The following is a 27,969-nucleotide window of genomic DNA, read 5'->3' as shown; positions in this document are numbered from 1 at the left end:
TTGCTCAACAAGACAACTGCTGGAGCTCCAATAAAGTTGCTTACAAATAAACTCCAACATCAGACTAAAGAAGGACGGGGGAAACTTCAGTGGAAATCCCATTGTCATTGTGACACTGTACTCAACAGTACAAGGACAAATATTTCGTTATTTTTTACCCGTCTCTGTGCTACGTTAGAAAATTACTCCCCGATTTCAGTAGGAAATCACAATCCTACGTATTACGTTATCACGCTGAGATTGGTCAGTCGTTGTATATAGGCGTGTATTTTACACGAGGGGCGCGTCTTTGTACACGGGGCGTGTCTTGGCAGGAGGACGCAGGACGCAGTCGGACCCTACTGAAGATTCCGGCAGAGTTACGACTGCTATTTCGCGTTCTGAAAGTCGTCTGAAGTTCAGAAGAAAGCACAGAAGAAAAAACTATGGAGAATGGCAAATGTTTTCCTAAATCCACCGAAGTGGAGTTCCTTCTGAAAGTCTTCCCAACTGCTGTTGAGAATGAGGCCCAATGCTATGATGTTTTGAGCAGTATACACAAGGTTAACAAGGTGCTCTCCTCCTTGTTAAAGGCACCCAGTGCAACTTTCGAGGCTTAAAAATAAACATTCAATTTCTAGTCTTTTTTACACGTAGTAAGTTTCAATAACTCCATACCATTACCGACATTCAAGCAGCAAAGATGAGACGTCGTTGTGTGGTGAGAACTGATAGAAAATCGATAACAACAACAATCGCCGCCATTTTCTTTATTTTTTTTACCTGCAATAAATAAAGCAGGCTTCCAGTCAATGGAAAAATGGCTTCTCCCCACCAGCGATTGTTGTTGTTTACGATTTTCTATCAGTTCTCACCAAACAACGACGTCTCATCTTTGCTCCTTGAATGTCGATATGTAATGGTATGGAGTTATTGAAACTTACTACGTGTAAAAAAGACTAGAAATTGAATGTTTATTTTTCATTGAATGTTTACATAAAGTTGCACTGGGTGCCTTTAAGACAGCTGAGTTTACATTCACCACACAAAATCAAGTTCACACGCAAGATTTAAAGTTTAAAAGAGTGAGTACTTAATTGAACCACATTCCAATAACCTAGTCTCTGCTCAGATTGAAGGAGTGCATCTGTAACAGGTTAAAGATGCACTCCTTGGCGCCATCTACCGTCGGGGAGAGTTTGAAAAGGAGCGAACGCGACTCGGAACAAAATAATATTTTTTTTGCGTGAGAAATTGGATGTGTGGCGTGAGTGCGTGTGAAAACAGGCAAAAGCGTGTGTCACAGGGGGCGAAACAGTGAGAGTTGGCAGCGCTGCAAAATTTAACTTGACTTGACTTGACTAAATGTAGTTATACATTACCATGGAAACGTCGTATCCAAATGATATTTTTTTCTATGTAGGTTTTGTTTTGTTTATTAACTACATTCATTATTTTGAATAAAAACATACATGTAATTTAATTCTTCTTCTTATTATTGTTATCGTTTTTGTTGTTGTACAAAGTATTTCTTTGAAATGAGTGTGAACTAGACCGCAACAATTACTTTTTATGTCATTTCCGTTTCCTCGTTCCAGCTCCTCCAACGGAAAGGGTAAGATATTCTGAAAGCAACCTGATTTTCAGGGCTTACCGTTCAGTCGTTTTTCTGACATTAGCTAAAGAGAAATGTGAATGACTCGGTCAAGTTGCTGTCGATTAAAAAGCTGAACGCCACAGCATCGAGCTTACGGGGCTATTTGTAGCTCATATCAGATTGCTTCACCTCTCGACTTGTTTAAACGTGGCCCAAAGGTGAGTAGCCGTCAGCACAGTAGCCTAGCTATGCTAGCTATAGATATCATAGCTTATTGGCATAGTTTGGGGAGCTAAGTAAACATCATTTTGAATGAAGTTTACCGTTGGTAGCATTCATAGCTTACGGAATCCTTAAAAGTCAAGCACCTTGTAATAGAAGAGTATGTCTCTGTTGTGTAACGTTAGAGTCAGCAAAAAAATGGTTGACGTTCGCCAGGCAGTGTGCTATTTAAAGAATCACTATGGAGCTTTGGTCTAAAAACTAGCAAGCTACCTTCCTACAAATCATGCAATCACTGCCAACAGCCTAGTTGGCACTGTTAAAAACAAACTTGCTAACATGCTAACTTTAGTTATGTTGCTGGCGATGTTGTGCTACGGAGGCTTTCCTTACTTTTTTTTTCTAACATTCTGTGGTTCCAACCCGAACCACGGAACTACATTGGGCTTGGCCTTGACGGCTAGTGGGAACCACAGCTGTGTTTAGTTGTTCTTCACATGACCATAGATCATCAAAATTGAATTTAAAATGATACTAAGTAGTTGCTCAGACAATTAGAACTAAAAATTGGCAAATTGGTGCGCAGTATTGCTTTGATTAGTTAACGTTAGCACCATTATCAAGAATGTAATGTCCTCGCTAGTTTAACTTTATTTTCATCACCCAGCATAGTTTTGTAAACTGTTACGTAGATAGATTGTTAATATTGGCCGGATCTGAATTGTTGTTGTTAAATGTCCTCACGTTAACTAGCTCAAAATAGTGCCCTCGTTTCTGTTGATGACATACTTTTGGCTTAGCGCATGTTAGCTCGTACACTACCATTTGTCAGTTTAAGCGTTTGAACAGTTTGTCAGTTTAAGCGTTAAACATGTGCTTTGGAGCAATGACGATAAAAGTAAACCTAAAGATGGATGTCATGCAACTAATGTTAACATTTAAGCCAATATTCATTCGGATGTTGTCTTCTGTGTCACGTCTCCTTCAGTCTTACAGACTCACTGTTTAAGTGTGTGCTACCTGTGTTATTAACCGGGTGTTGGGATGGGTAACATCATTTACATTTTGAATGAGTAAAGTTATGATGACGAAGGCTGGGCGAGTGTAGGCATCCTGGGAGCTCAAGAGAATCTCGCTGCTAAGGCTGGTGTCTAGGGTTGAATGTTCTTCATTGCCTGTTGGTTAGAATGCTGTCATCTATAGTGACTTAAGGCGAGACATGGCAGGTGAATAGGGTAAAAAAATAAAATACAAGGGATCACCATGAAACTTTACCAGTTGATTACATACATCATTACAAGAAAAAAATGTATTACAAGTTTTAGAATTTTGCATATTTAATTATGCTAATTAGGTTGGATCTCATTAAATATGCACGTTTTTGCATATATTTCAGGTACATGAATCTTAAACTGTGATAAAGCCAGGACCAAAATTCTTTTTTTATTTTGTTCATATATCAAATGACAAAAAATACTCAGATGGATTTTAGGATATCTGCTTTTATGACCTGGGAAATCAAAATATACTATCCGTGGCCTTAAAAACCCTATTTTCGCCATGATTTCCTGGTAAAATGACCCATAAATCTGGCCAGGAACAATTTATAAATACATCCATCTGTAGATGTCTTCATAACAATGCTATGTGTGCAACTGGGAAGTGTGGTGCACCTAGGTTCTACATAGGCTGAGAAATGTGTACCTAAAAATGAAAAAACACTCATTTTTAGAAAACCGCATTTAAAGACAACACGTGGGGCACTGAGCGAATCACGTTAGCAGAAAAGCGCCGTCAGCCAATGAATCCCTTCAGAAAGTCAGGATTGGTTGCTGAAAAGAAAGGAAATGCCCATATTTGGATTACACAGCCTTCTGATCGAGGCTCATAGCTTTAAAGTCATTCCAGACATGAAAGATGTCGTGTAAAAAGACGAAACGCTGAACGTGGTTCAAGGGAGAATTCTTGGTAAAGTTAGGAGAAAATGGATGCCGCGGCTGAACTAAATGCAGTGAAACAGACACTTAAATGTGTAATTTTGACGTTTTCTTTATGGTAGTATGAAAGATAACAAGTTAGAGGCAAACTAGCCCAAAATCTCAAATTTGACCAGGGCATGAAAAAATCGATATTTCACCTGCCGTGTCTCGCCTTAACTGATACAAATGCCCCTTTTCAGTTCAAATGTATGGTTACTTACCTGCAATGTTGTAAGTGGTGAAGCCAAGATGTGAGTGTGTGTCATGTGTGTTTGTCTACAGAGAGCCTGTATCTGAAGCTGAAACATGGTGAGACCACGCTCCGGATCCCCAAGGGTGAAACACAGGTCAAGACTCTCTTCTACACTCACTCTTCTGCTCTCTCTTTCTCTCTCTCTTCTACACTCTCTCTTCTACTCTCTCTTGTACACTCTCTCTCTTTTACACACTTTCTCTCTCTCTCTGTCCTACGCTCTCTCTTAACCGTAGACACCTATTTGAATTGTGAGGCTCAAGGAAGTATTTGTTCTATTTAGCCAATGTGAAGCATGTGTCCTGTTAGTTGACCAAAGTGCTAGTCCTGGCCAATCAAACACTAGCGCTACTTTTGGCAATGGACTACTTAGAGTAAGGGTCTGATACATCTGGCTGGATCAATGCAAATGCATGAGAAAAAGCACACAATGAATAAGCAGAGTTTGGTTGTATGAACAATACATTGCCCACGGTAACTAGACCCTCATGAAATAAAGGTGGGAATCACGGAGGAACTCACGATACTATCACAATACATTGCCCACGGTAACTACACCATCTTGATATAGAGGTGGGAATCACAGAGTTACTCACGATACTATCACAATACATTGCCCACGGTAACTACACCATCATAATGATATAGAGGTGGGAATCACGGAGTAACTCACGATACTATCACAACACATTGCCCACGGTTACGACACAGTCATGATATAGAGGTGGGAATCAAGGAGTAACTCACGATACTATCACAATGCATTGCCCACGGTAACTACACCGTCATGATATAGAGGTGGGAATCACGGAGGCCGCGGCGCACGGACACAAACACTTAAATTAATTATGATGTTCATGTGTTTCTTTTAATGACAGTAGTCAATATAACATCTTACAGTAACAGTATGCAACAATTATACTTCAGGATTAGGGGTTAGGATAAGCAGTTTTACTTAAAAAATAAGTATAATTTTACATGTTTTATGGTAAAGGTAACCTTAAATGACTTATTTTGTGATCTGGCGCTATATTTATAAAATCAATTTTTTTTTTTTTTTACTTGAGCTTCCAGGGGGGGCGGTCGGGGCCGTTGGGGGGGCGGGGCGCCACCCTAATATCATTGTAGGGGAAACACTGGTATACAGTGTGCGTGTGTCTGTGTGTGAAGGCCCGCTCGCATCTGTCTGCCATCTTGTTGTGTCTTAGGGCTAGGGTTAGGGTTAGGGCTAGCCTGGATTCGAGCCCGAACCCCACCTACAACATTTTTGGTCAGGGAGATTCGGTCTGCCTTTGTGCAGTTGGGGAGAGAGTATCAGAAGTCCGGATTTTGTCGTACCATTCAAATTGTCAGGGCGGGCTTTATACGATGATGGACAGATGACCAACCAACGCTTGAGTTGATTAGATAGATAGATAAGAAATCGAACCAAGATGGCGGCGTCACGGGAGCTTAGTGGGACATATTTTATGTGATTTTAAGCTTTCTACACACCTTTTTTATGTCTACATTGACTCGGTTAGTTGTGTATGTGCAACACGAATGTTGCCGAGGATTGTAGGTCTTAACTTAAGCGCTCTAGACCATTATTGATAGGTTATTGCTAACGCTTAGACAAAAAATCCATTGAAACACATAGTAGCTAGCTAGCCATGCTGCTAATACGTACGTGAGCAGGCATATCTCACAGATATTGACGGCGCATTCATTTTGAAAGAGGAACAGAGAAACGCGATCAAAGCATTTGTTGATCGAAAATATGTTTTTGCCATCCTTCCTATGGGATCCGGTAAACGTTTTAATGTATCAGATGGTCATACTATGTTGCTCTGATTGGTTGTAGGTATCCAATTGAGCGAAGAGGCATTTTTTTTTCCTGGTTCGTTGAAACACGCCCCATAATCACAGCCCAATGGGTCAGTATCAGACTCATATTCTGACTAGAATTATGAGTATGACATTGTCAGGCTAGGTTAGGGCACTCTCCAATAGGTAAACGCCAGTCTGAGACTGACTCTTATTCAGTCTCTTGCTCGATTACTCTTTTTGTCTTCCTCGTTTTTTTTGTTGCTTCTGTCATGATGTCCATACAGAGAATACTGCTCTAGCTACCTCTTATAGCGATCAGAAGGGTGTAGTTGAATACTGCTCTAGCTTCCTCTTATAGCGATCAGAAGGGTGTAGTTGAATACTGCACTAGCTTCCTCTTATAGCGTTCAGGAGTGTGTAGTTGAATACTGCACTAGCCTCCTCTTATATCAATCACAAGCAGGTGCTATCAGAAGGGTGCAGTCAGGGCTCGATATTGGCACCCGCCAAGCGCCAATGGCGTGTAGATTTTTGGGCTGGCGACTAAATTGTCAGGTGCCCCGCCACTTGGCGAGTTACATTGCGGAGTATAGCTCCCGACTACCGCGCCCATCATGGTTAAAAATAGCTTGCAACGCCAAGACGAACAGTGGGAGAGAGTTCTTAGAATTTTAATCAAACTAAAACAATTTTTATGCGAATACAAAGTTCTGATATTTTGCCCGCGAATACAAAGTTTTTAAAGTTCTAATATTTTGAGCGCAACAGACTAACTTACTTTACCACATGCAATTTACCGCAGATAAACGAAAGCTATAATGTGGCGATTCATTGCCGGTGCATCACCTCTCCAGCAAAGGTAAACGTCAGTGGGCGTTAACCAGTCAGCTGTCAACAAGTTCGTTGTTTGCAGCTAAGCAGCTAGCTATCCTAGCCTCTCAACCTAATGGAGCCATCATCAAGATAAGTTTTCTACTTCCTTGCCAGGCTGACAAGAAATCAACTATTGATCATATGATTTTGAGCTTGTATCCACTATTGTTGTGCAATAATATCCCCTGTCCTCCCGGCTCCCGATGAGTTAGGCTGACTAATTTTAGCTATCGCTAGCTAGCATGGGGAGTTGCCATTAACTAGCGAGCTACAAACGTCAGCCAGCAATGCAAAATCAAAATGATACGGCACAAACAACGTCATAACCAGGCTGTTTAGTAACATTACAGGGAAACCAGCCATTAAGTATATGGAATTGAGTTGTAGTATTGTCAGCACAAGTTTTTTTCTTATTTTTTCGTTTCAGGTTCTGGGCCATGTAAAGCGCCTTGATACCATTGTATTGTTCTGGCTCTTCAAAAATAAAATCGATTTTTAAAAGTGAAATTAGTTGATTTAGTTTTATCCATTCTGAGAATGACAATGATATTATAATCATAGGTAAAGGTTGTTTATGTCAATGTCAGAGTAGGTCTGAAATGCCAGGTTTCATTTTGGCCGGTAAAAAATATGATTGGCTGGTCATTTTTTTCATCTACCAGCCAAAAGTTAATTTTGAGCCCTGGGTGCAGTTATTGTATAATTGTTGTTGTTGCTTTAACAAGCATTACCAACTTGCTTTATGTAAGTGGTCAGTATGCACTGAGGCGGGTACACTCCACTTAGCATTGATTGTCACCGCAATAAAAATATTCTTTCTGCAGAGACACTGGTCCCTGGGACACAGATACCTGTGTGCCAGCTTGGCAAGGAGTGGGTGCTCTGGTGCCTGAGATTTCCATCAATCCAATGGGCCAGTGATCAGTGTCAGAGGTGGAACATCTTTGTATTGTCTGATCTTTTCAGCTATGGAAGTCGCCCAGACCGCTCTTTGGTTAGGGTTAGTAAGCCGACACAAAGACGGCTCTTGAACGTCTGCAATCTGAGATTGACAGCAAGTGAGATTTTGTGCAGTGGAATGGTTTGTGCACATTATTAGAACTCAGAACTCAGAACTGTTTATTTGACAGCAACACTATTAGTACAATTGTAAGGATGGAATAACATGCAATAAATTAGATACATGAAATAAACAATGAAATTAGATGAGTGTATAGAAAAGTATATGATTCTGTCGGGAGAATCCTATAAGGCTACATATTGTGCCGCTGTCATAGGATCCACCCAGAGTAGTTAATTGCTAGATTTTAATGCAAAGTTATGTTAACATAATGGGAGTTAGGTAGGGTTTACAACAACAGATGTGATCAAGTGAGTACTAGGGATGCACCGATCCGCTTTTTACACCTCCGATACTAGGGGTGTCACGATACCAAAAATTCAGTAGTCGGTACCAATACCAGTAAAAAAATAACACGATTCTCGATACCAATTTCGATTCCACGGTAAAAAAAAAAAAAGAAGGATTTTCCAAGATTCCATGTACTTGAACTTGAAACATTATCTTCTTCTTTATTAAAATATGTGAAAATAGCAAAATGTCATAAGAAATACAAAACATGTGCAATATAGCATAGCACAACATAATAAAGTGCAATTAATGGTTAAAGTGCAACAACTAGTGACCCCAGACACATTCCAGACTTCCAGGCATCTTTTCAGAAGGTACTGTGCAAAAACAACAACAGTGCAAAACAAAAACATGCATATAACAGTGCAGCCATTCAGCTAACAAGATGAACATGAGTTTTGAGCTTCTTAAAGGATGTATTTCATACAAAATAAATCGAAATGTTCAGTGTGGTTGCGGCGAAATTCGAGCTGTCACTCGCAAATCGTTTTATACATCGGCTACATTGAGAGTATATGGCATTGGGGAAAAAAAAATTGGGTAATCGTGTTGTCAAACCAATTGCATATTTATGTGTAAGTAACTATATTAAACTAGGACATTCTGTGAATTTCCCTAGTTAAGTCATGATACTTTCAAGTTACATGCTCTCTTTCTCTCTCTATCTAATTCTAAGCAAGGTAGGCTATAGGCTAACGTTAAAACTACAGCATAGCTTACCTCAACTACGTACATAACCAGTGGCGTGCACACATAGACACTAGGTGGTGCTAACGCACCAGGACTTTTGCCCTTTATCAACGAAAATGCCCTTTTGAAACTTTTTATTTATTTATTTATTTTTTTATATTATTAACATTTTACTGAGGCCGGTTTGGAAATAATCTTTTAAAAACCTAAGCGATTAAAAAGGACTGAAACAATGCCCAAAAATGAGCCACGTCCCCCTTGCACAGACCAGACTCAATTCTCTTCCTTTATCACGTGCACTCGCGCTGGCACGCGCAGGGCACCACATGCGCTTCAGTAAACAGAAGCGTCTCCAGCATAGCAGGCACGGTCGCAGACAGGCATCTTCTCCCGTGTTCCCACAAGCCAGGTAACATACAGGTCAAGTATAATCGTACAGTTTGCCCTCTAAGCAAAACGTGTAATCATTTTGTTGTGCAGTAAAATGTCTCATACAGCAACAAACAACTTGAAGCATTTTTAGCCAACTGGTCACTGATAAACTACTTCAATGACAGATAACGTGAGGACGACCACATAAGCCTACAAATAATTTCGGTAGATTTTGCAAATCTATGTGTTAAGAAGAACGTTTTCTATTGTAGGCCTATATGTTATGTTAGACAACATAAATTAACACATTCATTTGGGACAGAAGGAACGGGAAGTTCCCCATTACTTGTGAAAAATGCCCATCTGCTTCTTCATTAAACAGTCTAGCTCACTATAACTCCTCGTGGGGTACTGTTTGGTCTCTTTATTGTCTTACAGATCAAGTAAAATCGTATAGTTTGCCCTCTAAGCCCAATGTGTAGCCTAATCATTTTGTTGTGCAGTAAAATGTCTTACAGCCACAAACAACTAAGCATTTTTAGCCAACTGGTCACCTGATAAAGCTTTACGCTGTATAGCCCAATGACAGATAACGCAAGGACTGTATATAGTTCATATAGGATGTGGATTTTATCTGTTGGTGGTGTGACTTTTTTCTATAGGAAACTCACGTTTAGAGAATGATACAAATAAAAGTAAAATTTCATTCAACATGTGCGTGTAACTTTTTTATAATAAGGTGTTCCGCGTGCGCTAAAAAGTGCCCTTCCCTTCCCCCCTGAGCACCTGCCCCCCAAAATGTCTGTGCACGCCACTGTACATAACATTAGCCATTGTAACACACGTGCCCATCATTTTAAACATCATGTAACGTGTATTTCAGTATGACAGATTTAAAAAACTGCATTATTTGGATGTTGTTAATATGAATCAGAACTATCCTTGAGTTCTTTAAACAAATACAGATGACTGTCTTTCAGGTGCTTTGCTAAATTGAAAGTACTATCTCCCTTGGTCTGAAGAACACGGTAGCATCGTTTGCATAATGGTCAAAAGTAGGGTGACTAGACGTCCTGTTCTACCCGAACATGCCTCTTTTCGAGACCTAAAAAATGCGTCCAGCAGGGATTCCAAAAGCGTCCGGGATCTAGCCTCGTCAGATATTTGTGTTTCACAAACTAATATTACGTCTTTTGGAAAGGGTATCTCCGTTACATTCCACCTTTTTGCGCGTGCTCTCATTGGTCAACCGCCTTTCCAGTGTTGCCAGATATGATAATTATCCTCCAAAATGAGCCTATGATACGATACGCCATTTCCAGTCTGGCAACACTTCACACCTGGCCGCCTCCAGTAGTTTCATCGTTTACAATAGTAAATGCCAGATCTGCGTGTGAAAAACATGACAAAACTTCGACTGGAACGAAGCGTATACTGCCCCTGTCAGTTCCAGAAGAAGCGCAGCACCGATTCTAACAGCTGACACCGGCGAACACGGTACCTACGGTGCTTAAAAAAAATGGGTATCGTCGGTGTTTTGTTATTAAATAAAAGCCTATTGGCAACAGACTTTTACAATAATAAAATAAATAATAAAAGCTGCGTTAACGCGCAATAAAATAATTGTCGTCGTTAATTAATTGATGAATTAACTCAACATTAACGCGTTAACTTGCCCAGCCCTAAAACTTTTATTAATCCCGTGAGGGAAATTGAATTATCAAAGCATCAAGGTAGTAGGAATAGGATTCAAGTATATACATAAACATATTTTTTTCTTTTTTTTAATGGATCGGCCCATTGCCACCAATACCCGATCTAGAGTTGCAACATAGCAATGTTCTAATGTACAGCTGGCAGAGTATTTGGAAATGAGGTGGGCTTTTGAATACCGGGTTAATCCTTGTAGGCTATGTGTAGCCTGTCATGCATGTGTCTGAGTGTGCCAGTAAATATGGAATATGATGTCTAATACAATGTTTGTAGGCAGCAGTCTTGCAAATAGGGGTGTTAAATCTACGATGGTCCCTTGTGACAAGATGCATTTTGAGTGAACATGTTCAGGAAATAAGCAGGGAGGTTTTTGTTTAACCTTTAAGAACGTACGGTCACACTGGTGTGACGGCCGCTGATTTTCCGTAAAAGTGTACGGTCACACCAGTGTGTTTTAGAATGTAGCTACACGAGTATTCCAATGGGTGCGCAACAATGACTGTGTGTGGGCTAGCACTATGGGTCAGTGGCGTGAAGCAGCCTGCAAGCCGGCCTTCGCAACAGTGTTTAATTTAGGGCTGCAACTATCGAATATTTTTGTAATCGAGTATTCTATCAGAATTTCATCGATTAATCGAGTAATCGGATTAAAGTAATTTTGCGTTTTCAACAACGTCATGTCAATAGTGACTCGCATTATTAGCCGCCATGCTAACGTAGCCGCCGTGCTAACGTATCCGACCGACTAGCATCGCGCAGTTGCCGCGATCGCGTTATCAAAACCTCCAAAATGTCATCAAAGTAACTAACCCCATTGCATTCAAATTATAAACGTCTTGTGTTTATGTAACACTTAGTCATTGTTTTCTGAAGGATTAGCAGACAGATTGAGATAGATAGAACTAACGTGGATTAGTTACAATGGCTACCACGCTTGGTTTGTTTACCTTCGACCCCATAAATGACCCAAAGTAATGACATAGCCTAACTGACCCAAAGTGACCCCACCCTATAAATGCCTCTTTCAATAATATTATTGCTGACACACGCGCATTGAAAGATTCAATAAAATTGACTCACAAGCATTATAGTGCTGTTTTGGGAGTAATGTTCGTGTGTGTTTCTGTGTGTGCGTGCTATGATAAATGCTGCTCACTGGTTTGCGTTGCAAACTTTAGACTGCTGCCATAGAAACACCATGCGAGCGTTATAGAGACAATGTAGGCTACCAGTACATTGGGTTTAGGGACAGTTGCAGCCTGAAATAATTTAGTTATAATAAGCAATTGGCTGTTATTCCTGAAAAAAGAAAATATTTTTTAATCCAACACTTTAATTGGGTCAAAACTCATGCAGCAGCTGTGTGTATGTGACCGCGCGTGCGGGAGGAGAGACGTGCATGACATGAGATCTTGGTGCATTTGAACTCGCTCTGCTACTTACTGTAACATCATGCCTAGCATCACTATCACTCATAGTATAGTCTACAAATAACCTCACACACCGTAAATTTAAACTTACGCTTGTGTCCATAGTATCTAGCAATCGTAAATCAGCTAGCGTCAACATTTACGTTACATTGAAGTGGCTCCGCATGGTGAACTGTTAACGTTAATGAGTTAAAGAACTGTATTTGCTGGTTCTAGGTTGCTTGGTTGTATCGCTCGGGCAGTGACTGTTAGAACACCCACGATTACCAAAGCAGTATTCTTTATCTCCATTTAATTAATCAATTTCCATTACATGACAATGCGTACAATCGTACGTACGATCGATGCTCACGATCGCTGCTGTCTACAGAGACCGTAAATCTTTGAATGCGCGCGCGCGTCAATAATACAAGTCCGTATGAAATGGTGACACCAGAGCATGATATTAACTAAACGAACCCTCGAGGCAAAAAAAAATCCTCGATCATTTTTTGTAATCGAGTTACTTGAGTAACTCGAGTAATCGTTGCAGCCCTAGTTTAATTCATAAGCGGCCCTAACGTTGACATGTACGTCAATTCTTGGTCGCGTGAAAAGCTCCAAGTTCTCAGAGAGTTACTCATCATAACGGTCCAACCAATATTTAAACCACTTTTTGTCTCTCTATATTTCACTCATGGTGGGTGTTAAACTCACTCTCATTAATCTAGCCTACTGCTTTTGTTTAGCCTCCTATATTGATGTAATTCTTTTTATTCAGACGCTACATTACTTTCATGACCACAAATATAAATTGGCCAGCGATTTAATTCGTTTTTTTTTGCTCATAAATTAACGTACAATGGTCGGAGCAAAGCCTCATGGGAAATACGTATCGTTCTGCCTTTATCAAGTGAACGTAGGGAGATAAATTAGCGGCTATCAGGGAGAGACAGCAGGTGAAGCTGACCTGATGGAGGGACATAAGAGAAAGGAGGGGCCGAAAAGGGCAGACTGAAAAAGAGGCGGATGCTGGAGGAGAGTGCATCAAAATGTACAAGAATTACGGATTTATTCAACCAGCCGTCAACTAGTGATGCGAGTGAGTTGACAGGACACATTGTTGCGAATTAGCATAACATTTGAGCCAATACGGGAAGCGATTTGTTCCGTATTTCCATAAATGTACATATACAAATACACATGTCTGTCACCCACACATCAACACTAAATCTAACAATAATTGCTTGTGAAGTTGATATATGGGAGGTGGAGGGGATGGGTTGGGCCAGTTTTGGGCATGTTGTGGGCCGGTGGTGGGCCGGTGCAGTCAGAATAGTCCCGGTGGATTTTTGTGTCCCACTCCGCCCCTGCTATGCGTCAATTGCTAACACGAGCTAACATTGACTGAAGGAGAACAATCTCTCCACATGATCTTGTTACCATTTTGTTTACTCAGTGTAACTTTTGTCATGATTACAAAAGTTACACCGAGTAAACAAATGAATGCTTGTGTGATACTCGACTATGCATGGCAAGTGCTTTACCTCGAGGGAGTTCGCTGGTTTCATAGCCAGTGTCTTACCACAGTACTGGTAGTCAGTCATTACCAAGCACAATAAAACAGTGAAACGACTGATTTGTGTTACATTACTTAGCATCAAGGGAAATCTCACGTCCAACAAGGGTTCGTAGGATTAAACATTTCAGCCAAATGTGGTACGTAGAATAGCTGCTAAGTACGCCCTAAGATGAGCTCTGAATTTCGCGTGCTCTGAAACAGATATGTAGTGCTAAATCCACAAGCTACCTCAGTCTGAGCGGCTCCCAACTGACAGCTCAGTAAACTTTACTCCCTACATCCTCCGTATCATTCATGCACAATAACTACGCAGACACCTTCAAATTGTCCCATTATAATTGCAACTTTATTTGCGCAATATGAGCGCATCCACAGTTTGAAGCACAGCGACTGTCACATACCCGGCATCTCATTCATTCATTCATGATACAGAATAAACACGAACATACTAGCTACGCAAACGTTATCTAAAGTAATTAATAAAACAACATAGATTAAATTATAGAAAGTGGACATGTCCGGAAGACCAAAAAGACGCCAGCTCAAGGACGAGGAAATCCACGTGTGTGGCTGGCTGGAGACTGCCACGACATTGTCATCGTTTCAAACGTGCACGTACCAGTTGGCCTACGTTGTTACGATGACGTCACACGATTGAGAAAGAACCACTTGTTGATTTAGTCTGATATTAGTAAAATATTTTAGCGAATGCACTGCTGATAAAAACGTGAAGGTAGCACATCAGATCAGGCAAACATTTATAATTTCCTTGCAGCCTTGACAATGACTGTAGAATGTTCCTGTAGAACATTCTGTAGAACATTTGTGAAGGAGCCAAAAAAACCTCACCCAGCTGAGCTGCTCCCAACTGACAGCTCAGTAAACTTTACTCCCTACATCCTCCGTATCATTCATGCACAATAACTACGCAGACACCTTCAACTCGTCCCATTATAATTGCAACTTTATTTGCGCAATATGAGCGCATCCACAGTTTGAAGCACAGCGACTGTCACATACCCGGCATCTCATTCATTCATTCATGACACAGAATAAGCACGAACATAGTAGCTACGCAAACGTTATCTAAAGTAATTAATAAAACAACATAGATTAAATTATAGAAAGTGGACATGTCCGGAAGACCAAAAAGACGCCAGCTCACGTACGAGGAAATCCACGTGTGTGGCTGGCTGGAGACTGCCACGACGTTGTCATCGTTTCAAACGTGCACGTACCAGTTGGCCTACGTTGTTACGATGACGTCACACGATTGAGAAAGAACCACTTGTTGATTTAGTCTGATATTAGTCAAATATTTTTGCGAATGCTAAATAAAAACGTGAAGGTAGCACATCAGATCAGGCAAACATTTATAATTTCCTTGCAGCCTTGACAATGACTGTAGAATGTTCCTGTAGAACATTCTGTAGAACATTCGTGAAGGAGCCAAAAAAAACTCATCCAGCTGAGTACGTTGTAAAAATTTAAAACCCACGTTCTTGAAGGTTAAGAACTTGTGGTAGAATTTCAGGCACTGTATTGTGTAGATATCATCTAATTTTAACTGATTTAACCGTTTGAACATTGGTTCAGTATGCTCATTATATTTGCTTTTGATGATGATCCTCATAGCTCGTTTCTGTAGATGTACCAGACGTGCAGAAAATTTTTCATACGCTTCATTAGGCCTAGTGTACGAGAGATTTTGTTAGTGATTTTGTCGGTGTGATGTTTCCAGTTTAGTGTCTCGTGCAAAGTTAATCCCAGAATAATCCGATGTCATTTCTCCTGTCCACTCCCCACCTCTTCTCCCTCTAATTTCCTATCCCACTCTTCACTGCACTATCACGATTAAAGGCAAATATATGTGACAACATATCCAACGATTTTTTTTAATTCAACAATTCAACTATAGCCTTAAAATGGGTAATTGAAAATGATCGATAACTATCAATATCAATATAATACGCTAAATTGGCTGTACGTTAATATTGTCTGTTTAAATTGTAATTGAATCGCCCAACCCTACAGAGTGCTGTAAAGATCTTTGCCGAAGTCTGTAGCCTTTCTTTGATGAGATATTGTGATGTATTATAATTGTGTTTTCTATTAGGTCCTACACGAGTGACTATGGATCTCAAAATGGCGGAGAACCTCCTCGGGTGTTCCCCAGTGGCAGAGGGGGCGGTCCTGGCAAGGCCCCTCCTGGCTGGAGAGAGGCCCCTCACAGGGGCCGCAAGGCTCCCTACCCCGACAGACGGCCAGCGCCATGGCAACAGAAGAGCCCCCAGGCCCGAGACCAGGGGCCGTCTCCCTGGCAACCCAAGAGCCAGGAGAACTACCTTGGCTATGCCTCCTCACAGTCCTCAGATGCCCACCGTCACTATGGAGACCCAGCCCCCAGACCAAGCCTAGCCCAGCGCAGACCCTCACCCCATGACCCTAGTAGCCGGCCCCAACTACACCACAGGCAGCAGTATGACGGAGGACCTCGTGGATTTCAGTCCCGTCCCCAGACTCCCGACCAGCGGAGCCACAAGCAGGCCTATCCCCCCCAGCCCCCCCCCCACAGGAGTCCCTTTCGCCCCCCCAGGCAGGAGGACCGTCCCTGGGGCCGGTCCCAGTCCCCCAGCGGTCCCGCCCGGCCTCCACCAAGACACCAGCACGTGGCCCAGGCTGGGGAGAGAGGTCGTGGCCGGGGGCGAGGGGGCAGAGGTTCTGGGAATGGTTGTGGAAGGCAGGCTTTCTGGGGGGATAGAGGGCCAGACAGGGGGAACCCATACCCCAGCCCGCGTTCTCACCACCCTCAGGCCCGGAATGGCGAGGGTCGTTGTCCCGCCAACTCCCCCTTGAGAAAAGAGCGGGAGTTTCACAGCCGAGAGAGGTACCAGAGTCCTCAAGTTGTGTTGCAAGCTGGGTAAACAAAGCAAGTCCACATTAAGGGGCGCAGTTCTCAAGCTTGTGTCAAAAAAGGGGTGTTAATGAATAAAGAGTGGAGAAGATGTGGAAGAAGTGGGAGGTGTACAAAATGTAAAATGTACAAAATATTCACTGTGCGGGAAGTGGACCAATATAAAGCTCCATCAAAACATAGTCATTCCTTTGCTGAGGTATATTCTCCCGTTCTAAGCTTTTCTTCAAGAAGATGCGATGATTACCCCCTAAGTGGAGCAGTTCATGGCCCATAAACAAAAACAGAAAAGAGAAAGGATGGCCTTTTGCTGCTTTTGATGCAGTCATTTGATGTTAGGATTCTTTCAGGAAATGGAGGAGAACAGCTTTACGCTAGTTTAACATAAAGAGATGGTCATGCTAAACCGGTAAACCAGTGGTCAAGTTTGGAGGTCAGACTGGACCTCCTCCTCTGTATTGTTGATGCCTGTGGTAACCCTAGGGTTAGCCCTAATCCTAACCTCCCCCATTGATTGCTTGTTTTGTTTGTAATGGATGTGCAGGTGGTCTTCATCCACTGAGAGGGATTGCAACGAGAGGAGAAGCAGAGAGAGGGAGCGCATGGGGTCAAATCGCCATGGTAACGAACCAGAGCACTGGCCACCACCCAGCCCTTCTCAGTACAGGCCCCCCCCACACCCTCCCTCCTCCTTGTGGAAAGCTGGCCCCCCTCCTCCTGGACCCCACTCGTCAGCGGCATCGCCAGCACGGAGATTCCAGACTCACCACACCCCGAGAGGCACCGGCAGAGGCAGCTCTGGCTACAGGTGGAAGTTTCCAGAAATGCAGGAACAGCCACGCCAGCCCCCGCCTCTTTTCAAGCATTTTCAGAGGGAGCCATCCCTGGCCCCTCCTCCCAGAGGCTTTGGGGGGCGTGGTTTGTCTTTACGTGACAAGAGCCGTCTGCTGAAAAACCGCAAATTCCGTGAGGACTCTGTGGCTCGTTTCAAGACGCTGCCCCCTCCCCCTGCTCCCCAGCAGCAGCCCCGCATGGCCCACAGGCCGGCCCCCGACCGGTCGCTCAACCCCCGCCACCAGCCAGCAGGGCGTCATGTTCCCGCCTCAGCCGGGAAGTTGCCCAAAAGGTCAAGCTCTTCAAAGAAAGCCTGCTTGGACGACAGCCCTGAACCTGTGAACCCTGTGTCTGAAGGCGATCAAGATGAACACAAGTCGCCCCAACACCGACGACCCTCCAGCAGGCACAGGTATGGTATCCCTTCCCACCCTCCTCCTCCAACACAGCAAACAGACCACACCTTTGGCCTTGGTCCAAATCCTACCAATGGCCAGGTCATGCTAATAGGCTCCTGTCCTGCTGTTTGAATCTGATTGCCTGTCCGTGGCAAACTGCTGCACTTAGTTGTCCGAGACTTCACTGTTTACAGCAACAAGAGGCTGATGAAAGTGGAATGCAATTTTTTGAGAGCGATAAGTGGTGTTGCCGTGGCGATTACGATTAAGTGGGTTTGAAGATGGAGAGGGAGCACCCGTTTCCTGACAGAAGTTGGCCTACGTCTTTTAGCTTCATTACCATGGTAACCTGCAGACTACATCCACGAATACCTACTGGTCTCCAGCGACCCCAATGATCTGATAGGTTCTGCCCGTTCACATGCTACTGACCCCTCAGCGACCCCAATGATCTGATTGGTCCTGCCTGTTCACATGCTACTGACCCCTCAGCGACCCCAATGATCTGATTGGTCCTGCCTGTTCACATGCTACTGACCCCTCAGCGACCCCAATGATCTGATTGGTTCTGCCAGTTCACATGCTACTGACCCCCCAGGTGACGGCACAAGCTCAAAAGATGTTTTTTTTGTACCTGTGTGACAAATGGGCTCGAATTTAGTCACCAGTGTCACGTGTTCAGTTGTGGTGTTGCCTGATGTTCCTGTGGCATGTCTCTGTACTTCCTGTATGTCATGTGATCAGAGGACAGACTCCTCCTCACCAGGTGCCCCAACGCCTCCACATCCCACAGGGTGGGAGAGACCCTCACACATGTAGTGATCAGAGGACCGACCCCTCACAAGTTGCCCTAACCCCAACATAGTCAGAGCTGTGGGAGGACACATACTGAGTTTTGTCTCAATCATCTGCACTAAAAACTAGTTAAAGAAGAGCCATTGGCCTTTATTGAGCTCTACAGCTGTTCATGAAGACCCTTTGGCCTAAATTATATACTCTTGTGCTCTATCCTATATTGAACTCTACAGCTTTTCAAGAAGACCCTTTGGCCTACATTGAGCTCTACAGCTGTTCATGAGACTCTGTCTGCTCTGTCCTATATTGAGCTCTACAGCTGTTCAAGAAGACCCTTTGGCCTATATTCTATACTCCTCTACAGCTGGAAAAACTCTTCTCCTTTCATCAAGTCAGAATTGTGGCATTAATTAGAAGTACCAAGAAGACCTGGCTATCCTTTGACCGTGAAGTACCCTTTGGTATTTGAAAATGAAGAGGCCTTTGTGCGAGATGGTTCTTAAGGTCTTCCACTCAATATGTTATCTGATCAAATTCTGCCTCACTGGCTCAGAGGTTCTGCAGTTAACCCTGAACGATCCCACAGATCCCCAGTCGTTAACATCAACGCTAATTACGCTAATCGACGAGTCCAGTAGATCTGCCTCACAACACCCTTTTTTTGTGGGGCTGTTTGCAGATGGTGGTTCGGTGGTGTGATGTTGAGCACTGTAGGGCATGAACGGTTTAAAACAATTGATTACTAAGACCAAGTCTCCGGTCCTCTGATATTCTCTGAATGGGAAAGATGACTAGAACATGAGACTACCAGGTCCCTTCTTTTTGTGCTCAGTTGGCTGTGGAGCATGATCCCTTCTTTTTAGAACTGGGGTGTCCCTTGGGTTAAATGACCTGTTGGAGTTCTGTATCGGAAGAACCTGTGAAGAATGAAGAGTTAAGTACCTTTGGTGCACAAACCACCAGATCTGGTGCCCCCCACATTTTCTGATTCAATCCTTTTTCCTGCCCAAACAGTTGGGACAGTTTGGATTATGAGTCCTTGTTTGACCCTAGGAAGGAAAGAGCAAGTTGCTCTTTCAAAACTGTCTCTCTACCAAGCAGTCAATCTAAGAAGCCACTGAGATCAAAGATCAAGACCAAAGTTTGCCATACTCTAGACTAAAACACGGAAACCTGCTACTGAGTTAACTTGATATTGGTGGAACAAAATTAGTTTGAAGTTAATGAAGACCCTAATGAAGCTGAAGTTAATACTGACAGATAACTGTGTGTGGAGGCGTGACACTGGAAGATGATACGTCCAGACTCTGAGAGGATGAGTAGATCAGGATGTTGTTAACCTTTTCAATGCTGGACTGTGACGTACTCCACTCATGAGTCCGCTTGACCCATGGCTTCGGTACGATATGTGGACAGACTCCCATTGTCAGCCAGGATTTGACGGTCCTTTTAACGTGTTGTTGCTGAAAGCTGAAGTCATGAAACGTCTCAAGTCCAATTTGGAGGTTGATTAATGATTAATTCAGTGAAACGGTTCCATACAACCAACAAAACACACCTACAGCATGGATTTTTGCGTTTGAAGTACCCTTGCAATGTGGAGTTTAGCCAAGAGATGAGAGGATTAAGTTTGGATGAAGTTTTTTGGCTTCAAAGCCTACACTGCCTTTCTAGAGGGAAAAGACACAAGGGAGCGGGACAGATAAGAATACTTTGCAGTCAGCTTTCAACCCCCCCCACCCCCCCCCCCCCCCCCCACCCCCATGAAACTGACAAGACGTTTTTTTCTGGAGAAAGGGATTGGTTGAGTTCGTCTACCTTGTCTACAATTTTTGTCGTCCCCCCCCCCTTTGATGTACAGTCATAATGATACAGAGCTTGGAGTTATTGGTGTAAGTATATGTTGAGAACTGCTGTCATTGGTTGTCCTTTTAAGTGTTAGAGAGTATTTAGTCTTTGTGTCAGAGTGGTTAGTGTTTATTTTCGGAGAGTGTTTAGTGGTAATGTCGGAGAGTGTTGAGTGGTAGAGAGTGTTTAGTGGAAGTGTTGGAGAGTGTTTATTGTCGGAAAGTGTTAAGTGTTAAAAGTTTAGTTTTTTTTTTAAAAAACAGTTTAAAAGACGAAATGCCATACAGAATGTGTGCATTTGTGTGGTGTTTCTGCATAAGCTGACAGCTGTCCACAGTATAGCCTGGAAAGGAAAATAATTTGCTAGTTTGAAGTTTTAGAAAGCAAGGCAATTTTAGAAATTACAATAGAACCCTTATCACTTCTTACGTGGATATTTTAAAACATTGTGCAAACTGAACACATAGATATATATATAAAGGCTAGATGTCTCGTCCAACGGAATCGAACGTCCGCACATAGCGGCAATCTTGCTCCAGTCAGCTCGCTCACCTATAATATTGTGTCGGTACTTTTTAAATAGCCATAACCTGCTCAATTTTCAATAGATTTACACATGGTTTGGTTTCTTCCAAACTTTATTACTGTGGTTATAATTCTGTATGATTTTTGGATATTTATTTTTTAGAAAATAGCATAATTATTGTATGTTTGCAGTGTCATAGCTACATCTCTGACGTTTATAACAAACTGAGCAAGTTATGGTTATTTAAAAAGTACAAACCACTACCAACACAATGTTATGGGTGAGCGAGCTGACTGGAGCAAGATGGCCGCCATGTGCGGACTTTCGACTCCGTTGGCCGGCAACGCAAAAGACATCTAGCCTTTATATATATATCTAGGGTTGAGCATGGGAACTCTCCATTTAACTTAGTCATTCCGTTCCCACTGTCCTGCAAATGTTGCCTTTCTGTTATCTATGAAATCAGGTGTTGCTGAAGGTTTGCCTTACTGCTGGCTATTTTGTGACATTTTCTCCTGGACTCTCATATTTTCCATCAGCCCAATCCCATTGGATAAGCACCTGCCACGTGATTTGGTGGTGGTTTCGCAGTGGGAGGCTGGATCGCCTGAGAATGATGGGGATTGTGACGACCACAGCACGGACCAGGGAGATGTTGAAGAGACGTCGGATTTCCATAGCAACCGCATTACTGGTCCGCAGGAGCCGCCACCTAAGGCAACCGCTTCGCCGCAAGATGAGAACAACCAGAACAAGAGGTTTGTGTGCTTGCCCTGTGGCATGTAGGGTTTACTCTAAAAAGGTAATGCCTTTGGTTTGGTAATATGAATTACTACATGCCCAAGGGGAGCTATTCATTCAAATGTACATTCGGCATAGTCCTTATACACTCAAGAACAATGTTGAAAAATAAGTTTCAGAGACAATAATTCTGACGGGGTTGCATTTCCTGAAGTTGCAGATGACCTGCTCAAATACGCCCTAGGGTTAGGTTAGCCCTTGAGATCTGGACCCAAAACCTCACAAAAATGAAAGACAGCATGCCGTCACCAAATATGTTGCCAAAACAGATCATTATTGTTATCCGTTTCCCGCAGGCTTGTCAGACGACCGCTCATGAGCCTGAAGACGGTTAGACCTCTGAGGAAGTTTGGACAGATGGTGAGTAAAACACACTCAATCAGTAATACGAATTAAATATTTTGATTAAAATAAAAAAGAGGCTAGCTCTGTAACATTAGGGTTAGCCCCAACATTAGCCCCAACGTTAGCCTAGCAGAGGCTAGCTCTGTAACAATAGGGTTAGCCCCAACATTAGCCTAGCAGAGGCTAGCTCTGTAACATTAGGGTTAGCCCCAACATTAGCCTAGCAGAGGATAGCTCTAACATTAGGGTTAGCCCCAACATTAGCCTAGCAGAGGATAGCTCTGTAACATTAGGGTTAGCCCCAACATTAGCCTAGCCAAGGTGAGCTCTGTAACATTTAAGGTGACATTTACATTTAGTCATTTAGCAGACGCTTTTATCCAATCCGACTTACAAGGGAGAGAACAGTCAAGCTACGAGCATTAGAACCCTGGTGTAACAATAAATTCTACTTTACATAGGAAATAAAAATAACAAAAGTAAAACAAAAAGAGAAAAGAGAAAGAAGTGCAGGAATGAAACTGCTGTAAGTGCAAGTTAAGCACTAGTCGAAGTACGAGTTTAGGAAGGGAGGTGCTTTCTGAAGAGATGAGTCTTCAAAAGCTTCTTGAAGGCAGAGAGGGATGCCCCTGCTCTGGTAGTGCTAAGCAGTTCATCCCACCATCGTGGAACTACTAATGAAGTAGTCTGGATTGCTGTTCTTGCACAGACGACAGAGCCAAGCGATGTTAGCCCCAGCCTTAGCCTAGCAGAGAACTACTGCTCCCTAAAGGCACTCATAACTCATAACTCATGACATAAGGAGAGGGATGGAGACATCCTGGGGTGGAGCTGGCCTCGCGGTTCACATGGAGCATGAAGCCATGGCGGGGTCAACGTTATCCTGGAGATGGAGATATCTGAAAATACATATGAAAAAGCATTCAATCATTGTATTATTATGAGACCCACCCTCTCAGCTGGTGCTAAGACAATGGCCTACTAGACTGTCTATAGGGCATAGGGGTATAGGGTAGCCTGGATACCAGCCTGAACTCCGCCCACAAAATTTTTGGTCTGGGAGATTCAGTCTGGAATCGAGCTAGTTGGGAGGGTTTAAACGTTTCAAAAATGTTGAGAAAGCAATCTAAACCAATCAAATTGTAAGGGCGGGCTTTATACGTTGATGGACAGATGACCTGATGATGGATAGAATACCGGTATACATCGAACAAAGATGGCGCCGTCTCGGGAGCTTAGTGGGACATATTTGATAAGATTTAAGCTATCTACACGACTTTTTTTATGTCTACATTGACTCGGTTAGTTGTGTATACGCAACACCAATGTTGCCTAGGATTGTAGGTTTTAACTTAAGCACTCTAGACCATTATTGAAAGGTTATGCTAACAGCGTAGACAAAAAAAAACATTGAAACCAATGGTAGCTTCTAGCCTTGAGTGCTAATTAAGTAACGTGAACAGGCATATCTCAACAGATATTGACAGCGCATTCATTTTGAAAGAGGAACAGAGAAACGCGATCAAGGCATTTGTCGATTGAAAATATGTTTTTGCCGTCCTTCCTACGGGATCAGGTAAAAGTTTAATCTATCGTAATAATAGCCTACTACGTTGCTCTGATTGGTTCTAGGTATCCAATTCAGCGAAGAGGAATTGTCTTTCCTGGTTCGTTGAAACACGCCCCATAATCACAGCCCAGTGGTCCGGTCTCAGACTCATATTCTGACTAGAATTATGAGTATGACATCGTCAGGCTAGGTATAGGGGTTATAGGTGTTCAAATGCTAATTGTTCAGGTCTCATTGAGGCACAGACAGGGAGTACACATTCAAGTTGGATACAAAATAAAGCTACACTAACAGAATAGCAATTTTTCCAGTTCCATCAATGTTATTTATATTTATTCATAATTGTATTAGCCTACTACTCATTATGCTGTATTATGCTATACAGTTCTGCACGTTGTTTTTCTTATCTAAAATCTTTGGATAAAAACGTCTGCTAAATGTAAATGCTATTTATTCATTATGCCATTATTGTATCTATAACTAACATTATTGTATGTATATATTATCAACCATCATCACCATTATTAATCGCTATAGCACCACTATCATTACTGCCCATTCCGTTTTCTAAGAGAAGAGAACTCGGAAGAGCGCACAAGAAAACAAAACATAAATAATTACCTCCATATTATTGCCGGTTGTCCAGTCCACCTGGAATCCCTCCTCCTCTCCTTCCGTGTCCACAAAATCCCACTCCTGTGCCGTATCTAATGGATCCTCTGGCACAAAGTCATTATCCTCCTCCCTCTAAGACTCAAATCCTTCAAAATCTATGTCGAAATCACTGCCATCGCTATCAAAATACTCCATGTTCACTGCTACTTCTTCACTGCTACTTCTCGCTAGCCAGCATGAAAACAAACACAGAATATCGCGTGGCTATCTGATTGATTGACGTGATTTTCAGCCAACCAAAGTTCGTTTTGGTGGTCACCTGATCTTTACCAAAGCCTTAAGACCCACCCCATGTGTATTTTTTAACCAACCAGAGTGAGTAATATGCTGCATTCGTCATGAAAACAGCACGTGTACAAAATGCTGCGCTACGCAGCAACCGGCAGGAAAGCCTATGTTGCGCTACGCAGCAACCGGCAGGAGGGGCTATGCTGCGCTACGCAGCATCCGGCACCAATGGGTTAATGATTTGCATTGTTTTTAAATTGTATGTTAAAGTAGCATTCCGGATCAATTGCTAATCGCTTACGAAATGCTAGCGGCAAAATCTCTTGACATGTGCTGACTTTGACATTATGACAAACTAGTTAGTCAACAACTGTCCTAACACAGTCAAACATCAATCAACTGCAACACAAGACAAAGCAAGACGGCAAACAAGCTACTTATTAGTTCGGCAGACAGTAAAAAGCCGGGCGGCTTCAGGCAATCCTACATTTAGCAGTAATATGCTTACGGACCCTGGTATGGCAATTCTCCATATTAAGTCATTGTAGCGCCCCAATTTTTTCCAAGCTGTTATTTTAAGGTAAAATTGCTTATCCTAACCCTAACCTTGAAGTAGAATTGTTGCATAATGCTGCAAAGTTCAAAGTCAAAGTCAAAGTAGCTTTATTGTCAATAACTTCATATGTCAAGACATACAAAGGAATCGATAGGACGTTTACCACTCTCCCACAGTGAAACATATAAAGGTGCACCGGTACAACAGATAAGACGAAACATTTCCTAAAACTAAGTAAACATAATATTCATAAATAAGTAATACAAAGTTAATTTCCTTGTTCATCTTCCCAGCACACACACACACACACACACACGTAAAGTAATCACCTTCCTTGTTTATCTTCCCAGCAGGCTGTTGGGGCCACGAAGCGCAGCCAGAGCATCGTCTCCAAGTACCGCCTCATGCGTCAGAAGGCTCCGCCCACGCCTGCTCTCATCATCCAATCCCCCCAGAGCACTAGCCACCGACGCTGGTGATCTCTAAAGGTGACGTTGCACTCGTCTGTGATTACTTCTCAGATATTGAAAAAAAAAAAAAAATGTTTTACACATCCATTTTGGGTTGAAATGCAAGCTGCATCGATTATTGCATTGTTCATTGTTCAAGTCATAATTGTGTCTTTAATTATCAAACTCAAAAAAATCATGGACCTCTGAATCGAATCGTGAGGCGCCAAGAGATTCCCACCCCTAAGTCACTGTGTGTGTGTGTGTGTGTGTAGTAACTGTATGTGTGTTTGTGTGTGTGTGTTGTATAGGTAGCCTGATGCGCCTCAGAAGAGACTCTTTCCTGCTTGGATACGCACTTTCAGCGCTGGGGAGATTGAACACTGCCCATTAAATATTCCTTTTTCTTGTTTTTTTTTTTTTTTAAACGAAGAAATCTTTTTTTAAACTCTTAATTAATAAAACCTCTAGTCCTTTCTCTGTCTCTATAGTACCTGTAGTTTATGGTGATTGTATAGTCACACATGCACATACACACACAGAGAGTTGTTTATGTTGATTGTATATTCACAAATGCCCCTTAATTCTATATGACAAGCTTCTGAACTTTTTCAGACGCAATATTGAACGTGTTCTGTTTCAGCCTAGATTGCGTTTTCTTGTTTGTGAAATGGACATGGAGAAAGGAGACAGAGGTTTCTGTGCTGGGACTTGTGTTGGCTGCTATAGCGTTCTCTTTAGTATCGGTAGGGGGTGGTTTTATTTATTTGGTGTTAAAAGAGCATAATCTTGTTTTATATTTCTAGCTTAGGGAAGTCATTTTAGCCCAAGACTTATTTTTTGGAAACAAATTTGAGGATTGTGGTGATTTCAGTTAATTTACGTTTAAAGTTTTGCATACAAAGTTTGTTGAATTGTGCAGTTCTTTAAAATGCCGCTTTATCCCCCTTTGTAATGTTTGGACATACATGGTCACATACAGGGGTATAACAACAACAAAACACTGCGTTTTATCATTTATCTGGAATAATTTTTGTCTTCATCCATGAACCAGAATATTTGACATAATGACAACATTTGAATAATGCAGCTTAGATTAAACCATAAATGATTGAAATCTGAAACCTGGCGTATCCTTTGGGCTCGTCCCTGATGTCTGAAATGTCTCACGCTGGGTCCAGGGGCAGGTTCGCACACGCACACGCTCGCTCGCTCGCTCACACAGGCACACTGGCACACACACGCACACAGGCACACACGCACACACGCACACACTCACTCACTCACGCTGGGTCCCGGGGCAGGTTTCTGCTTTATGAAGTTATGTTCTAACTGCTGCTAATGGAAATGATTTATAATCACTGTTCTGATCACTGTATCCCTGTTTAAGCCATCGCTTCATTGTCTTCCTCTTTGTCAAAAATATAACCATGTAAAAATGTTAAAGTGAGAAGCATCATACGTTTTGTCTTTATATATAAACTAAATATATACACATGTTTAAGGATGTTTTCAGGATTCTTCATGAAAGTCGTCCTGTACAATTGTATAAACAGGCTGTACAAGAAGAGATATCACCTTAAACAGATTTTGCAATAAATCATTTTGTTTAATTTTGCAGCTTGTTCTGATTTTTTCACACACCTGTCAGAGATGGTCAACTAGATCAGTGGTTCTTTCCTGGTCTGGCCTCAGGACTTTCACACGGTCTTCAAGTTGTGACCGACGTTTCATATAATTCAAACCAAGCAAATGTATTTCTAAGAAATTTCTTTGAGTTTTAACACACTTTTCAAAAGAGTTAACACACTTCTCAGAGAAAGACACGAAAGAACGAATAACCATGTCCACATTGCAGACACTCAGTAGCAGCCTACTAAAACTGCTCTATATATTCTAAATATCGTCAGCACCTGTGTGAACTCTCTGTGCAAAACTAATCAAGTAGTTCTCAACCTCTAAAAGAGGTCAATAGATTGAAGTTCTAATGAAATTAGGGCAAGAGTCATTGATCACGCAGCCAATCATGACCTCTCCATGAGAGAGGCTGGCCAAAGGCTTCATCCAAACCTGAGCCGTCATGCTGTGGCATTTATTGTTTGTACGTTCGGCAATGACAATGACACTTTGCTGGCCTTTAC

General features: G+C 42.3%; 1 protein-coding gene across 3 annotated transcripts; it reads left to right on the top strand.

Moving 5' to 3' along the window:
* The first annotated feature begins 1,559 nt into the window (after positions 1–1,559).
* On the top strand, positions 1,560–27,446 carry LOC308365983 (uncharacterized protein). 3 transcript variants are annotated; one of them, XM_080839619.1, is made up of 8 exons: positions 1,560–1,594; positions 4,060–4,124; positions 16,006–16,776; positions 17,348–18,049; positions 21,744–21,962; positions 22,302–22,365; positions 25,730–25,867; positions 26,140–27,446. In XM_080839619.1, exons 2-7 carry the CDS (start codon positions 4,084–4,086, stop codon positions 25,856–25,858), a joined length of 1,926 nt encoding a protein of 641 aa, XP_080695745.1. In that variant the 5' UTR covers positions 1,560–1,594; positions 4,060–4,083; the 3' UTR covers positions 25,859–25,867; positions 26,140–27,446. The 3 variants fall into 3 exon arrangements, 2 of the variants coding, with proteins under 2 accessions (XP_080695745.1, XP_080695744.1); XM_080839618.1 differs by lacking the exon at positions 1,560–1,594 and adding an exon at positions 1,599–1,794; XR_013968671.1 differs by lacking the exons at positions 1,560–1,594; positions 22,302–22,365; positions 25,730–25,867; positions 26,140–27,446 and adding an exon at positions 1,599–1,794 and having other exon boundaries at positions 17,348–20,722; positions 21,744–21,882.
* The last annotated feature ends 523 nt before the right edge of the window (positions 27,447–27,969 follow it).

Source organism: Sprattus sprattus, assembly GCF_963457725.1.
Source record: "Sprattus sprattus genome assembly, chromosome: 1".
NCBI classification, from domain to species: domain Eukaryota; kingdom Metazoa; phylum Chordata; class Actinopteri; order Clupeiformes; family Clupeidae; genus Sprattus; species Sprattus sprattus.
This window is presented reverse-complemented; position numbering and strand designations above follow the sequence as displayed.

What these genes read in the sequence shown, in the direction of transcription:
- LOC308365983 (XM_080839619.1), top strand. Translation starts at nt 4,084, where the DNA reads ATGGTGAGACCACGCTCCGGATCCCCAAGGGTGAAACACAG. An exon ending in CGACCCTCCAGCAGGCACAG is followed by an intron (nt 18,050 to 21,743) that starts GTATGGTATCCC and finishes ATTTTCCATCAG; the next exon opens with CCCAATCCCATTGGATAAGC. An exon ending in GAGAACAACCAGAACAAGAG is followed by an intron (nt 21,963 to 22,301) that starts GTTTGTGTGCTT and finishes CGTTTCCCGCAG; the next exon opens with GCTTGTCAGACGACCGCTCA.